The 14,107-nt window shown below is 41.0% G+C and overlaps 1 protein-coding gene across 2 annotated transcripts in view; it reads left to right on the top strand.

Moving 5' to 3' along the window:
- ACSM3 (acyl-CoA synthetase medium chain family member 3) overlaps window positions 1–14,107 on the top strand; it is a 31,824-nt gene that overhangs the window by 5,946 nt on the left and 11,771 nt on the right. The window contains exons 2-8 of one of the 2 annotated variants that reach the window (XM_062179647.1): window positions 175–444; window positions 1,046–1,256; window positions 7,053–7,260; window positions 8,993–9,136; window positions 9,324–9,480; window positions 9,747–9,826; window positions 12,680–12,803. In XM_062179647.1, the coding sequence (XP_062035631.1) occupies window positions 244–444; window positions 1,046–1,256; window positions 7,053–7,260; window positions 8,993–9,136; window positions 9,324–9,480; window positions 9,747–9,826; window positions 12,680–12,803 (1,125 nt within the window). In that variant the 5' untranslated portion in view covers window positions 175–243. Of the gene's footprint in view, window positions 1–174; window positions 445–495; window positions 544–1,045; window positions 1,257–7,052; window positions 7,261–8,992; window positions 9,137–9,323; window positions 9,481–9,746; window positions 9,827–12,679; window positions 12,804–14,107 lie in introns of those variants that run through there. The other variant, XM_062179648.1, reaches the window with a different exon arrangement.

Raw genomic sequence — 14,107 nt, 5'->3', positions numbered from 1 at the left:
TTCTAAGGTTTCAATGACCAAGTGTATGTAAATACTTGTACAATGTTTGGAATATAAAGAATACTCAGAAACTGGTTCCATTATGATTAATAATAATAACAAATGCTTAGCAGCTTTATGGATGGCTACCTTCAGGACAGAAACAGATACATGTTCCTTTTGCTTCTCTTTTAGATGGGTTCATCTCTGTGGAAATCCTGAGTGCAAAAATATCTGACAAGATTGACACCAGCTCTTGTCACCATGAAGATACCTCTTCACATCAAGTATTTTCAGCGCCTAGCAATTCCTGGTTCTGTGAGAGCATTGCATAAAGATTACAGAACAGCAACTCCTCAGAATTTCTCCAGCTATGAATCCATGAAACAGGATTTCAAACTGGAGATTCCAGAATATTTCAATTTTGCCAGTGATGTCCTTGATCAATGGACTAACATAGAAAAGGCATGGATCAAAAGCCAGACTACAATCTTAACTAGGGGTGATTTTGCTCCCAGCAGAAATTTAGCAATGTCTGTAGATTTATATATATTTTCATTATTGGTATGTGGGAATGGTGGCAGGTGTCTGCTACTTGCTTCTAATGGTAGAGATCAGAGATGCTGTTAAATATCCCAAAATGCACAGGGCATCCCCTAGAAAAAAGAATTATTTTGATTAAAATGTCAATAGTTCTATGGCTGTTTTAGAAACCTTAGGCTATATTAATATATTATTCTAGGCTGATTTTTTTAAACAAAAAAATTCCAAGAAATTATAGCAAATAAGGCATAATTACAACACTGAGATAAATACACAGGGATATAAGAATTCTAACTTTTTATAAAGAAAAACAGGCTAAGTGAGAAATGACATAGTCCAGGAGAAATAGCAAATCTCTCAACATCTTGAAATAAGGATCCCAGGGTTACTTCCAGATATTCTATGTCTGTCCAAACCAGTGACTTGTAAAGCTTCTTTAGAGAATATACTGAATTATGTCAGTTGAAATATAACTTAGCTATATAACGAGCTTTAAGTCCATGACTGGTTTGTTTTTCCTCAGGCTGGGAAAAAACCTTCCAATCCAGCATTCTGGTGGATAAATGGAAGTGGAGAAGAGGTGAGGTGGAGTTTTGAGGAACTTGGATCTTTGTCCAGGAAATTTGCCAATATACTTACAGAAGCCTGTGCCTTGCAAAGGGGAGATCGAGTAATTGTGATTTTACCCAGGATCCCAGAGTGGTGGCTTGCAAATGTGGCCTGTCTGCGGACAGGTAAGTAATGTTCACAATTTGATCATACTTAAACTAAGCTAGGGGAGACAGTTTCCAAAATATCTAATTAATCATGGGACATTTATTTGGATGTATTATTTGAAAAATTGTATACAATATACTATTTTTTATCAGAAACTTTAGAAATGTGTTGAAAACATGCCATGCCTTTTGACCTGAAGTACAAGTTAGGCTTTTCATAATGAATAAAAAAATTACTAAGTGGTTGCTGGTCAATTGTTCAACACCTTCCTACCTACTCTCCCTCCCTGCTATAGGAGCCATGGTCATCAGGAACTGAATGTATGTCCAAACTCAAAGAACCTACCCCAGTTCTTATTTCACGCCTTTCTCTCTTGGTTCAACACCATCCATCTGCTGCCCCACGCCAGCCACCTGTGACTCATCTTTCCTAATAAGTTTCTATAAGTGTGGCCTCTTACACGCCTCCAGAGTTCCTTCTCATCTCCAATTCTTTGCATTGCCTTACTTCACATCTCACCACCTCCTGAGTAGATTTCCCTCCAAATCTCTTGGATTCTGGTCTTGAGTGTGTGCAGGCACCAACCTGATCCAATTCATCCTCACAGGCCAATTTTTTTTAATAGAACACATATTTTATCCTGCCATTCTGCTATTTAACATTCTTTAATATTTCTCCATTGCCTACTAGCTGAGATCTATACTTTTTTAGGTGCAATTGAAGGCCATAGCCATTGTCTCTTTATTGTTCAAATTCCACCACACTTATACTTCATTCTCTTTTTTTTTTTTTTGACAGGCAGAGTGGACAGTGAGAGAGAGACAGAGAGAAAGGTCTTCCTTTTGCCATTGGTTCACCCTCCAATGGCCACCGCGGTAGGCGCGCTGCGGCCGGCGCACCGCGCTGATCCGATGGCAGGAGCCAGGTGCTTCTCCTGGTCTCCCATGGGGTGCAGGGCCCAAGTACTTGGGCCATCCTCCACTGCACTCCCTGGCCACAGCAGAGAGCTGGCCTGGAAGAGGGGCAACCGGGACAGGATCGGTGCCCCGACCGGGACTAGAACCCGGTGTGCCGGCGCCGCAAGGCGGAGGATTAGCCTAGTGAGCCGCGGCGCCGGCCTTATACTTCATTCTTCAGCCATGCCAAATGGTTTCCTATAAGGTCTGCATCATTCCCATCACTCAGCCTTTCTACACAGTTTCCTGTGCTGAAGAAGCATTTCTCTCACACCTAAACACCTAACAACTCTTACTAGCCTTTTGAGTCTCAGCTCTAAAGCTACCTTCTCAGACAACCCGATGTTCCAACCCAAATACCTTCTTCTTTAACCTCCCTAAGGCAACATGTAAGTATTTTCACTTTAAGAGGTACTACAATGTCTGGGTATACTCTTTGCTTATAAACCTATCAGTCCCATAAGACTACAGAAGCTCCTAAAGGGCCATCGCTATGATATACCCATCTCTACAACCCAAATGATGGGTATATAGTGAATGCTCAGTAAAATATTTGTTGAACTAATTAATATTCCTTTTTTCATAATAAATAAATAGGTACAGGTCTCAGTTTATTACAATCATTACTTCTAATCATTACTGTCTGATTGCCAGGACCAGATGTCTATTCTTATTAGTCCAGTAAGAAAGGAGGTTATTGAACAGCTATTAGAGAACTTTATAGAAAAACAAACAGCAGAAAGAACGCCTGCACTTGTGCAAGGGAACAGGCTATTCAGCTGGAAGCTTTGTTCCTCCTTCTGCACTTCTTTTGTTCTAGAGCCGCAGGGTCTTTGTGTGCTCATGGTCTGCCCCTTTGACTCTTCTCTCTGTTAACACATGGCTTCTCTGATCCCCTGCGTTTTGGCTGGTATATAGCTTTGGTCTGCCACACAGATACCTTCAGTCCTACCTTAAATGAACCATCCACTAATCCATTTAGTCTCTTAAGTCAAATATTTGAGGCAGAATCTGATGAGTACAACTGGGGACAGGCCAATCACATGTGGTCAGAGATGACTTCACCAGATACGAACATGGTTACTGGGGCTCTATGCAGGAAGAAAGACAGATTCTCTTGGAAGAAGGAGAGGGAGGCAATGAATAATAAATCCAATACACTAACAATGCTAGCCTTCATGGTAGCATTAGAAATAAGTTCATAGTTATTTGATTTCCCAATAATTTTTCCTTCTTAAAAAACATTAGTTAATTGAAAATTGAAATCCTCATCAAATAGGATCTCAATTGTTCACATATTACTTAGGATTGTATAAATGTATGATAAGAAGAGATAAAGAAAGGCAAATGGATAGGTAACAGGAATCTGGATAATGGCTACCTGGGGCTGGGAGTAGGGCAGAGAGAGCAGATTAGGAAAAGGGTATAAGGAAGCTTCAAGCATGCTATTAAGTTCTATTTATTAAACTAAGTGATACGTAATGCTTATTTGCATGTTTATAGGGGAACTACACATACATTGCATAAATTCTTTTGCATATTTTGCTTTTTGCTTTTAGAAAAAGTCTAACTGGAATATATATTTTGAAGAATCTTAAAATGTTTGGGACCACATCACTAAATGGGAGAGTAGTGGATGAGTTTTAATATGCTTTCAAAACAGGGAAGGGACACAGCACAGCAGAAGAATGATGCCAAACTGTAGTTCCCCAAGAGTGTTCCTGGGCCTGCACTACTGTGAACTTGTCAGAAATAGAAACTCCCAGCCTCGTCCAAATCCAGAACTCTGGGGTATGGCCCAGCAATCTGTGTTGTAACAAGCCCTCCAGGGACTATGACGCATGTTCAAGTTTCAGGACCTCTTAGCTAAAAGGAGGGAGTCTTTCTCTTACTGGAGGTCTCATAGAATGAAAATATCTGGCCACTCACCTAGTAAATCAGAAACTGAAGGATAGAGTTCTAAATCCCAGGGCAAGGAAGCTCTCATGACCATGTTTATGATTTACAGTGTGTAAAATGACATTAACTTTTTTTTGCAATGAAAGGTCAAAAAAATCTGGTATGAGTAGCCCTCTTTCTCCCTCTTAACTGACCTACAAGAAAAGACAAAGTTTAGCCAGCAGCCTCAATAGTGAATATAGGTTCAGAACAAGTGATGCTCAGAATTTCATTTATTTGCATTAGGATTTGAAAGTCCAATTCATTCACCCATCCCTCTATACCCATCCATTATCTCCATTCAACAAATATTTACTAAGCATCTGGTATGTTTCAGAAGTTATAGAACTTGGGATTCAGTGGGACAGAGAGTCATGAATTAAATAAATGAACACTTAATATGGTAAATATGACAAAAGCTATGAAGGAAATGTATAAGAGCCATTGGTATATAAAGGGGTATCACTGATGGGAAAGTAAGGGGGTCATTTATGTGGAGACCTGAGGGATGACAACCCATGGAAGAAGCTGTGGGTGATGGAATACTTCTCTCAAATGGAAAACCCTGTGTAAAGGTCCTGAAGCAGGAAGTAACTTACAGATATGAGGAAATGAAAACAGGCCAGTTATGAATGTAGGTATTGGTTAGGAACCAACTCTTCCAAAGGACCATAATATATGAAATACTCTAACACAGATTTTCCCCAAGACAGATTTGGACAGACAGCATCACAGTGTATTCCAGTAAATCTCCTTTTTCTATGTTCTATGGCTGGAGTACCCACTTCTGAGATAAATTTTATTTTTTAATAATTTTTAAGATTTATTTATCTAATAGGCAGAGTTATAGAGAGATAGGGGAAGAGATGAGAGAAAGAGAGAAAGAAAGGCCAGCGCCGCAGCTCAATAGGCTAATCCTCTGCCTAGAACACCGGGTTCTAGTCCCGGTCGGGGCGCCAGATTCTGTCCTGGTTGCCCCTCTTCCAGGCCAGCTCTCTGCTATGCCCTGGGAAGGCAGTGGAGGATGGCCCAAGTCCTTGGGCCCTGCACCCACATGGGAGACCAGGAGAAGCACCTGGCTCCTGGCTTCGGATCAGCGCGATGAGCCTGCCACGGCAGCCATTTGAGGGTGAACCAATGGAAAAAGGAAGACCTTTCTCTCTGTCTCTCTCTCTCTCTCACTGTCTACTCTGCCTGTCAAAAAATATAAAAATAAAGAGAGAGAGAGAGAGAGAGAGAGAGAAACGAGCTTCTATCTGCTGGTTCACTACCCAAATGGCCGCAGTGGATGGAGCTGGGTCAATCTGAAGCCAAGAGCCAGGAGCTTCATCTGGGTCTCCCACATGGGTACAAGGGCCATCTTCCACTGTCTTCCTAGCCACATTCACAAGGAGCTGGATCTGAAGTGGAGCAGCCAGGACATGCACAGGTGCTTGTATGGGAGGCCGGCATGGCAGATGGCAGCTTTTACCTGCTACACCACTGCGCCCGCCCCAGATAAATTCTATATTGATGTATCATATATCAGAGTACAGTTTAGGTTTTGCCACTCTGTGAACCAATATTTTTGTTAGGAGTGACTTTGCCTACTCTGTTATGATCTATTTTATGTTGACTTCATACTTAAGGTCTTTTTCTTTTTTCAAAAAGATTTTATTTAATGAATGCCAAATTTCATAGGTACAACTTTAAGAATATAGTTGGTTCTTTCCCCCATATGCATCTTCCACTCCCATCCCACCTCCTACTCCCTCTCCCACCCCATTCTTCATTAAAATTCGTTTTCAATTAACTTTATATACAGAAGACCAACTCTATACTAAGTAAAGATTTCAACAGTTTGTATTCACACACACACACAACATATAAAGTACTGTTTGAGAACAAGTTTTGCAACTCTGCCTTTCAAATAAATAAGTAAACCTTTTAAAAAAATACATATATTCCTAAAGGTCAATTCACCCTAAAAAATGACAGTCAAAATTTACTGAGTTCTCTTCTAAGCTTTTTACATGCTTTAGGAGAAAAGGAACAGTAAGTCACTTGCCCAAGGCTAGTTACTCAGAAAGTCAGTACCATAATCCAAGTCACTCTCCAGCAATTTCTGGAATTTTTGTAAAATTTCCAAACAGGAATGGTAATTTTAAATAATCTAGTTATTTAATTGCCAAATAATCCTATAAGGGAAGTAGTATTATTATCCTCTTCATTTTACAGGTACAAAAACTGAAGGTCATGGCGATAAAGTGGGTTACCCAAGACCAAACTATAGGAGTGTCTGGCTCCAGGACACTTTTAACCAATGCACACCTTACAGTGTAGTAATATACAGCAGATGGAAGTAGAGCCACAGGAAAAGATGCATGCTGCCACCCTTGCCTTTGGGAAGAAACAATAAAACAACCTTAAAAATAGCATTTTAAGAGGCACTGGACTGAAGAGGTTAAGTGTTGGGCTCTGGAGTTTAGCTGTAGGTAGTTCCCTGTGTCACCACTTGCTACTTAGATAACCTTGGCCAAGTTGTTCATAGTTTTTGTATCTTGTATTCTTTTGATAGGGGAATGAATGAGTTAAAACCTGCAAAACGTTTAGAGTAACAGCTGGCACTCAAGTACTTAATAAATGTTGGATAATAACACTTATTAATCAAACCTCTCCACCAGTTCAATATTATAGATGGTCTTCAAATGGAGGACAATTATTTAGCATTTAATACCATTTCATGTCAGGGCAAAAGGGCCATGGACTTTGATCCCTTGGAAGGTAAAAGCGGAACACTGGAAGATAAATATCTTCTCTGGTAAACTGACTAATGCCTTCTGAGAATTATAGAGTGAGCACAAGCTATGTACACTATCCTAATTGACATGATGAAGAATAACTTCTTTTGCAAACACTGTTTTTTCTCTGCTCCTTTAGGGACAGTTTTAATTCCAGGAACCACTCAGCTGACCCAGAAAGACATCCTCTACAGATTACAATCTTCCAAAGCAAAATGCATTATTACCAATGACATTTTAGCCCCAGCAGTAGATGCTGTTGCTCCTAAGTGTGAAGATCTGCACTCCAAGCTAATTGTGTCTCAGAACTCCAGAGAGGGGTGGGGGAACCTCGAGGAGATGATGAAGTGAGTCCTTATAATTGTTGTACAATTGCTTCCCCAAAAGAAAGACAATGATGAAAAGTATTTAACTCTGTTGTGATCAGAAAATGCAAACCAAAACAATAGGCAAGGGGAATAACTGGTAATGATTGCTACTAACAGGCTAAGCTCTTAGGCAGGAAAAGGTTCAGAGTGTTTTTTGCTTGTTTGTTTGCTTTTTAGGGTGGGATCCCCAGAAGGCAGTCCATGAGGTGGCGATTAGTGTATAAGAAGTTCATTAAGGAGGTTTCTTGGGATAAACACTCATAAAGGAAGAGGAATGTTGAGGCATTGGGCATAGGAGGAAATTTATTTGCAACATATTCCCTACAAGGTCCTCAGTCAAACAACAAAATCCTCTGTAGTTTGGCTAGCTCCTCAAAGCTGATCCTAGTTATAACAAGAGGTCTTGGCCTTTATTAATCCTAACGATCAGTAACCGAATGTGGGTTGTTCCTAGAAAGACGTATGACCTTGGGAGAGACAGCTTTCTTCAGCCAAGCCAATCACCAAAGAGGGCTCCCAGTCCCTAGCAGGGAATGAGTCCATCCTTGCAGAGGATCTAGAGATGCATCACAGCATCAAGCCCCGAGCTACTATCATCTCCCAGGGACACTGATCACAATTAGTTCTTCCTTGAAGATTACACCATTCCACTGCTGACAACAACACTTCCATTAGGTTGTAAGAGGAACACTTAAGGTTAATGGGTGCAGTTAAAAAACTAAATTACACTGATGTTCAAGTCCTGCCATGGGTTGCTTCTAGGGTCACTTGGAACTCTTTGCCAGATACTGGTTATAATTTAATATTAGGCTGGCAGTAAACTCCCTCTCTAAAATGAGCTTACCTTTACTCAAGGATTTAGGAGCATGATTGTAACTATGGTCTTTAAAACAGCTAACATTGAACTATGGTCTTTAAAACAGCTAACATTGACCAAGTTCTTACCTAAGGTTAAGTACTGTTCTGTTCTAATAAAAATAACATTACAATTGCAGTAACAGCTAACATTTATATGGCCCTGGTTATGTTCTAGAAACTGTTCCAGGCACTTCAGATATAGGAGCATTAGCTCATTTAAATCTCACAATGACCTAGGAGGTAGGTACTGTACTTATACAGCTGAATAAGGTCAAATGCCAACATATGGCAGAGCTGGGTTTCAAAGTCAGACAATCTAGCTGCTGGGCCCACATTCCTAACTACTATATTTATTGTCATTTATAGTAAGAGATCAGTAACCTAACCCTGCTTTAGGTTTTGAGGGCAAACATATCAGTGATGGAAGTGACAGATGCGCAGGTATTTTTTTTAAGGGAAGATAATTATAGAACCCTGACTTGTATCACAGTTTTTAAAAAAATCACATTTGGAAAAGGAAATTCCTCATTTATATTTATAATTATAAAATTATAGAATCCTCAATCTGCTGGGGGTATGATAAAACTCAAATTTTTAAGATGCTTCAATCTCTTAACATAGTAAAAGTCCATGAAATCAGCCATCATAAGTGGAATTTTGATGGTAAAGTTTAGTTTGATTTTAGAAAGCACCTAAAATATGAAAACAGAGATGAATTTACCTTAGAATTCAACCTAAGTCACTGATTCACAAGTCAAAGATGTCCAAGTAGATGGTTTCTCAAATCCCTTCAATGATAACAACCTAGGAAGCTGTGTTTAATGTGCAGAATGATTGTAATTTTCCTTCACAGACATGCCAGTGACAACCACACCTGTGTGAAGACAAAACATAATGAGATGATGGCCATTTACTTCACCAGTGGAACAACTGGACCTCCTAAAATGATTGGACACACCCATAGCAGTTTTGGTTTAGGATTATCCGTAAATGGAAGGTATTTCCACAGAACTACAGCTTGAAGTGTCAAAACTGCAAAGATGATAATTCATGTACTGGTCTTTTAAATTTGTTTTCCTATATATTTAACATTTTTATAGATTTAATACATTTATACAAACAATTATACACGTTAAATTCCTACAACTGACAAATTCATACATCAGGACTCTTTGTTTTTCCAGGTTCTGGCTGGATTTGACACCATCAGATGTGATGTGGAATACCTCGGACACAGGCTGGGCAAAGTCTGCATGGAGTAGTGTTTTTTCTCCATGGATTCAGGGAGCATGCGTCTTTGCACACTATTTGCCCCGTTTTGAGCCAATTTCCATCTTGCAAGTAAGGCAGCACACAGGAGGTCAATAGTTAGAAATGCATTAGCAGTGTTACTGATAGGATCAGTGAATAAAGTAACTTGCAGTGAAGAGAGTAGACATGACTTAAGATATTTCATATCCAGAAAGTCAGTAAGTCTGAAAAGATATACCCAGAAAAGCTGTGAATGCATTTACAGTAAATAAGCAATGTTTACATTGTGCCAAACACTAATTTAATACTTATTAAAGCTGTGGTAAGAGCAAGAGATTATTTCTTCTGAATTGCAGACACTCTCCAAGTTTCCTATCACAGTCTTCTGTTCAGCACCAACTGCATATCGAATGCTTATACAGAATGACATGACGAGGTAAGAAATGCGGGTAAATAGATGTTTAGTGTGGGAGAAGACTTTTCCGCCTAAAAACAGCTCCAGACTAAGTAGGCACAGGATTTAGCAATCTTGTTCTCCCGCCTCCTCCTCCTGTCTTACGTTCTGTAAATAATTATTGTGTTTAAGGAGGTTCCCCCAGATAAGGATAGGAAAGGGAGGGTTCAGCCAGGTCTCTAGCTGGGTTCAGTGTTATGGGTAAGGTGTTGACCCTTTGGATGGTGGCTGTACCTGAGCTGAGAAGGTACAGAAACTTATCCCAGTAAGTAGAAAAGAGATCCATGTCTTTTAATCTACTGCTTATTCCATCTGAAAGGACGGATTGATAACCTGAAGAGAAAAAACAATGGCTTTCCTATACTCAAAACTCTCAATCCTTCTATTCTCCATATTCTCCAGATGGGAGGGATTTTTTTTTTCTCCACATTGACCAATTCTCCAAAATCAGCTGGGTGTTCCACACAATTCTAAATCCACAACCTATATTTAGCATCAGATCCCACATGTTTAGGGCCATAAAATTGCCATGTTCAGTCCCATAAAACTGCCCCATTTCATATCCCAATTGCAAGTCCAGACAGTCGTCTGCACTTCTGATTAACAGGTCAGAAGTTGAAAGTCCCCAGAACCTCTCTCTGCTTTGGTAATTTGCTATGATGACTCACAGACCTCAGGGAAACATTTATGTTTACTGGCTTATTAAAAGGATATGATAGGCTGGCGCTATGGCTTAACAGGCTAATCCTCCACCTTGCGGCGCCAGCACACCGGGGCGCCGGATTCTGTCCCGGTTGCTCCTCTTCCAGTCCAGCTCTCTGCTGTGGTCCGGGAAGGCAGTGGAGGATGGCCCAAGTCCTTGGGCCCTGCACCCACATGGGAGACCAGGAGAAGCACCTGGATCCTGGCTTCGGATCAGCGTGATATGCCGGCCGCGGCGGCCATTGGAGGGTGAACCAACGGCAAAAAGGAAGACCTTTCTCTCTGTCTCTCACTGTCCACTCTGCCTGTCAAAAAAAAAAAAAAAAAAAAAAAAGGATATGATAAGCACACAGATGAACAACCAAATGAGGTGGTACACAGGGTAAGGTCCACCAGGATCTTAAGTGCAAGAAATTCTATCCCTATGGAGTTAGGGTGCACCACTGTCCTGGGAACTGGAACTCTCTGAACCTCATACTTCAGGTATGGATTGATTATTAACTCAATCTCCAACTCTTCTCCCTTCCTTGAAGAATTGTGGGTGTGGGGTGGGGCTGAAAGTTTCAAGCTTTTGATCAATGCTACATCTTTCTGGTGGCCATCCTCTATCCTAAAGCTACCCATGAGGAGCCCATTAACCAAAAGATGCCTCCTTAGAACAAAATATGCATCTGTTGCCCAAGAAATTGCAAGGAATTTGTCAGGAATTGGGTCAAAGATGAACTATTAGAACAGAAGATGCTCTCAGCACCCCTACCACTTAAGAAATTACTACAGCAGGATTTTATGAACTTTGTGCTAGGAACTCAGGACAAGGACACAATACACAGTTTTTGCTATATCACAATACTACAGGTAAATATTTAAAATTTTATTTTGAAAAGGAAATAATTCACATGCCAGAAAATTACATTGTGTATATGTGTTAAAATATTGTACTATAGGCCGGCGCCACGGCTCACTAGGCTAATCCTCTGCCTTGCGGCGCTGGCACACCGGGTTCTAGTCCCGGTCGGGGCGCCGGATTCTGTCCCGGTTGCCCCTCTTCCAGGCCAGCTCTCTGCTATGGCCCGGGAGTGCAGTGGAGGATGGCCCGAGTGCTTGGGCCCTGCACCCCATGGGAGACCAGGAGAAGCACCTGGCTCCTGGCTTTGGATCAGCGCGGTGCGCCGGCCGCAGCGCGCCAGCCTCGGCGGCCATTGGAGGGTGAACCAATGGCAAAAGGAAGACCTTTCTCTCTGTCTCTCTCACTGTCCACTCTGCCTGTCAAAAAAAAAAAAATATATATATATATATTGCACTATAACCCATAAAATGTACATGTTAATAACAAAATTTAATCTCTCTCTCTATATAGTTATATCTTTCTCCAAACCTTGTCCCCATTTCTGTCCTGCTCCTCTATAGACACAACCTATTTCCAGTTTGTTATCAACCTGCCCTGAAAATGCATAAGCTAATATGCCTGTGTTCTCCCCCTCTGTATTATGGACATCAATGGTAGCGTAATAGACATCCAGTTATGCATCTTGCTGTTTTCCCCTAACAATACATCCTAAAATTATGCTGTCCAATATGGTAGTCATTAGCTACATGTAATTAAATTTAAATTAAATTAAGAATTAAGCTGCTCAGTTATACTAACTATGTTTTAGGTGCTCAACATTCATATAGGGCTAGTGGATACTGTAGAGGGTATTCCAGATTATAGTACACTTGCAACATGGTAGAAAGTTCGATTGAACAGCACTGTCCAGAGCTTCTTCATTGCTTTTTTTAAACAGTTGTATAAGTATTCCATTATAGAACTATTTCACCATCAGTTTAAATGACAAGTGAACCTTTTTCATGCTAATTTAAAATGCTATTGGAATACCTTCCCTAAGGATGGTATAGCTTTTCTTTGCAACAAACTCCTCTCACCCCCGACCAAAAAACAAAGAGTATGAGAAAAACCTGGTTATTTGGGTGTCGGTTTACAATGTTAGAATAGTCTGTTTATTTTTCATAGCAAAAGGGAGACAGGAAGGAGCTAAAATACATTTCATATTGAAGTTCATCAGAAATAACCCTAATTTCCACTTCTCTCCATTTTCCCTCCTAATCCTAATTTGTTATTTGGTCTCTGAAAAGTTACAAGTTCAGAAGTTTAAAGCACTGTGTGAGTGCCGGGGAACCAATCAACCCTGAAGTGACTGAACAATGGAGAAAGCAGACCGGCCTGGATATCTATGAAGGATATGGACAGACGGAAACGGTAACTGACCTCACTCAAAAAGCAGGGCTGGATTCAATATACTCAGATGAATAAAAACTTTATGATTGTTTGAGAGATAGGGAAGAAGTAGAGAGGTTAGAAAACAACAAAATTAAGGAAAAAAAAAAGGCTTGAGGAAAGCTAGTTGCAAAAAATTCTATAAACAGTTATTTAAATAGTCATTCACTGAAGAAAAAACACTATTAACTCATCAGGGTTGGGGGGAGTGATTCACTCCCCAAATGCCCACAATAGGACCAGGCTGCAGCCAAGAATCAGGAATCCAAGCTTGTTCTCCAATATGGGTGGCAGAGACCCAAGTACTTGGGCCATCAGCTGCTACATCCTAGGGTACACATGAGTAGGAAGCTGGATTGGAAGAGAGGTAGGCAGAACTTGAACCAGGCACTCCAGTGTGGTATGTGGGCACCCCAAGCAATGCTCCAAATGCACATCTCTTACAATATTTTTTAAATAAAAAATACTGGATCTGTGTAGTGGGTTAAACTGACATCTATGTATGGGTGCTAGTACATGTCCCAGCTGTTCCACTTCTGATCTAACTCCCTGCTAATGCACCTGGGACAGCAGCAGAAGATGGCTCAAATGACAACTACAAGGGAGACCTGGAATAAGCTCCTGGCTCCTGGCTTTGGCCTGGCCCAACCCTGGCTGTTGTGGCCATCTGGGGAATAAACCAGCTGATGGAAGATTTCTGTCTCTCTCTGTCTCACAACAGACTTTTAAATAAACATTGCCTTTCAAACAAAATAAATAAATCGTGGCTCAATAGTCTAATCCTCCGCCTTGCGGCGCAGGCACACTGGGTTCTAGTCCCGGTTGGGGCGCTGGATTCTGTCCCAGTTGTCCCTCTTCCAGGCCAGCTCTCTGCTATGGCCCGGGAGTGCAGTGAAGGATGGCCCAAGTGCTTGGGCCCTGCACCCGCATGGGAGACCAGGAGAAGCACCTGGCTCCTGCCTTCGGATCAGTGCGGTGCGCCCGCTGCAGCGCACCGGCTACGGCGGCCATTGGAGGGTGAACCAACGGCAAAAGGAAGACCTTTCTCTCTGTCTCTCTCTCACTGTCCACTCTGCCTGTCAAAAATATATATATATGTATATATATATATATATATATATATATACACTGGATCTGCAGGAGAGGTTGTCTTATTGTTGAAGAATTCTGTTAGATAAGGCTGCCTCAAATGGAAACACTGGCTGAGTTGCTTGATATCTGAAATATTGAGAGCTTGAAATAGAGGAGCTTGGAAGACTCCAAACAAAATAATGACAAAAAAATTA

Source organism: Lepus europaeus, chromosome 21, assembly GCF_033115175.1.
Source record: "Lepus europaeus isolate LE1 chromosome 21, mLepTim1.pri, whole genome shotgun sequence".
Lineage (NCBI taxonomy): Eukaryota > Metazoa > Chordata > Mammalia > Lagomorpha > Leporidae > Lepus > Lepus europaeus.
This window is presented reverse-complemented; position numbering and strand designations above follow the sequence as displayed.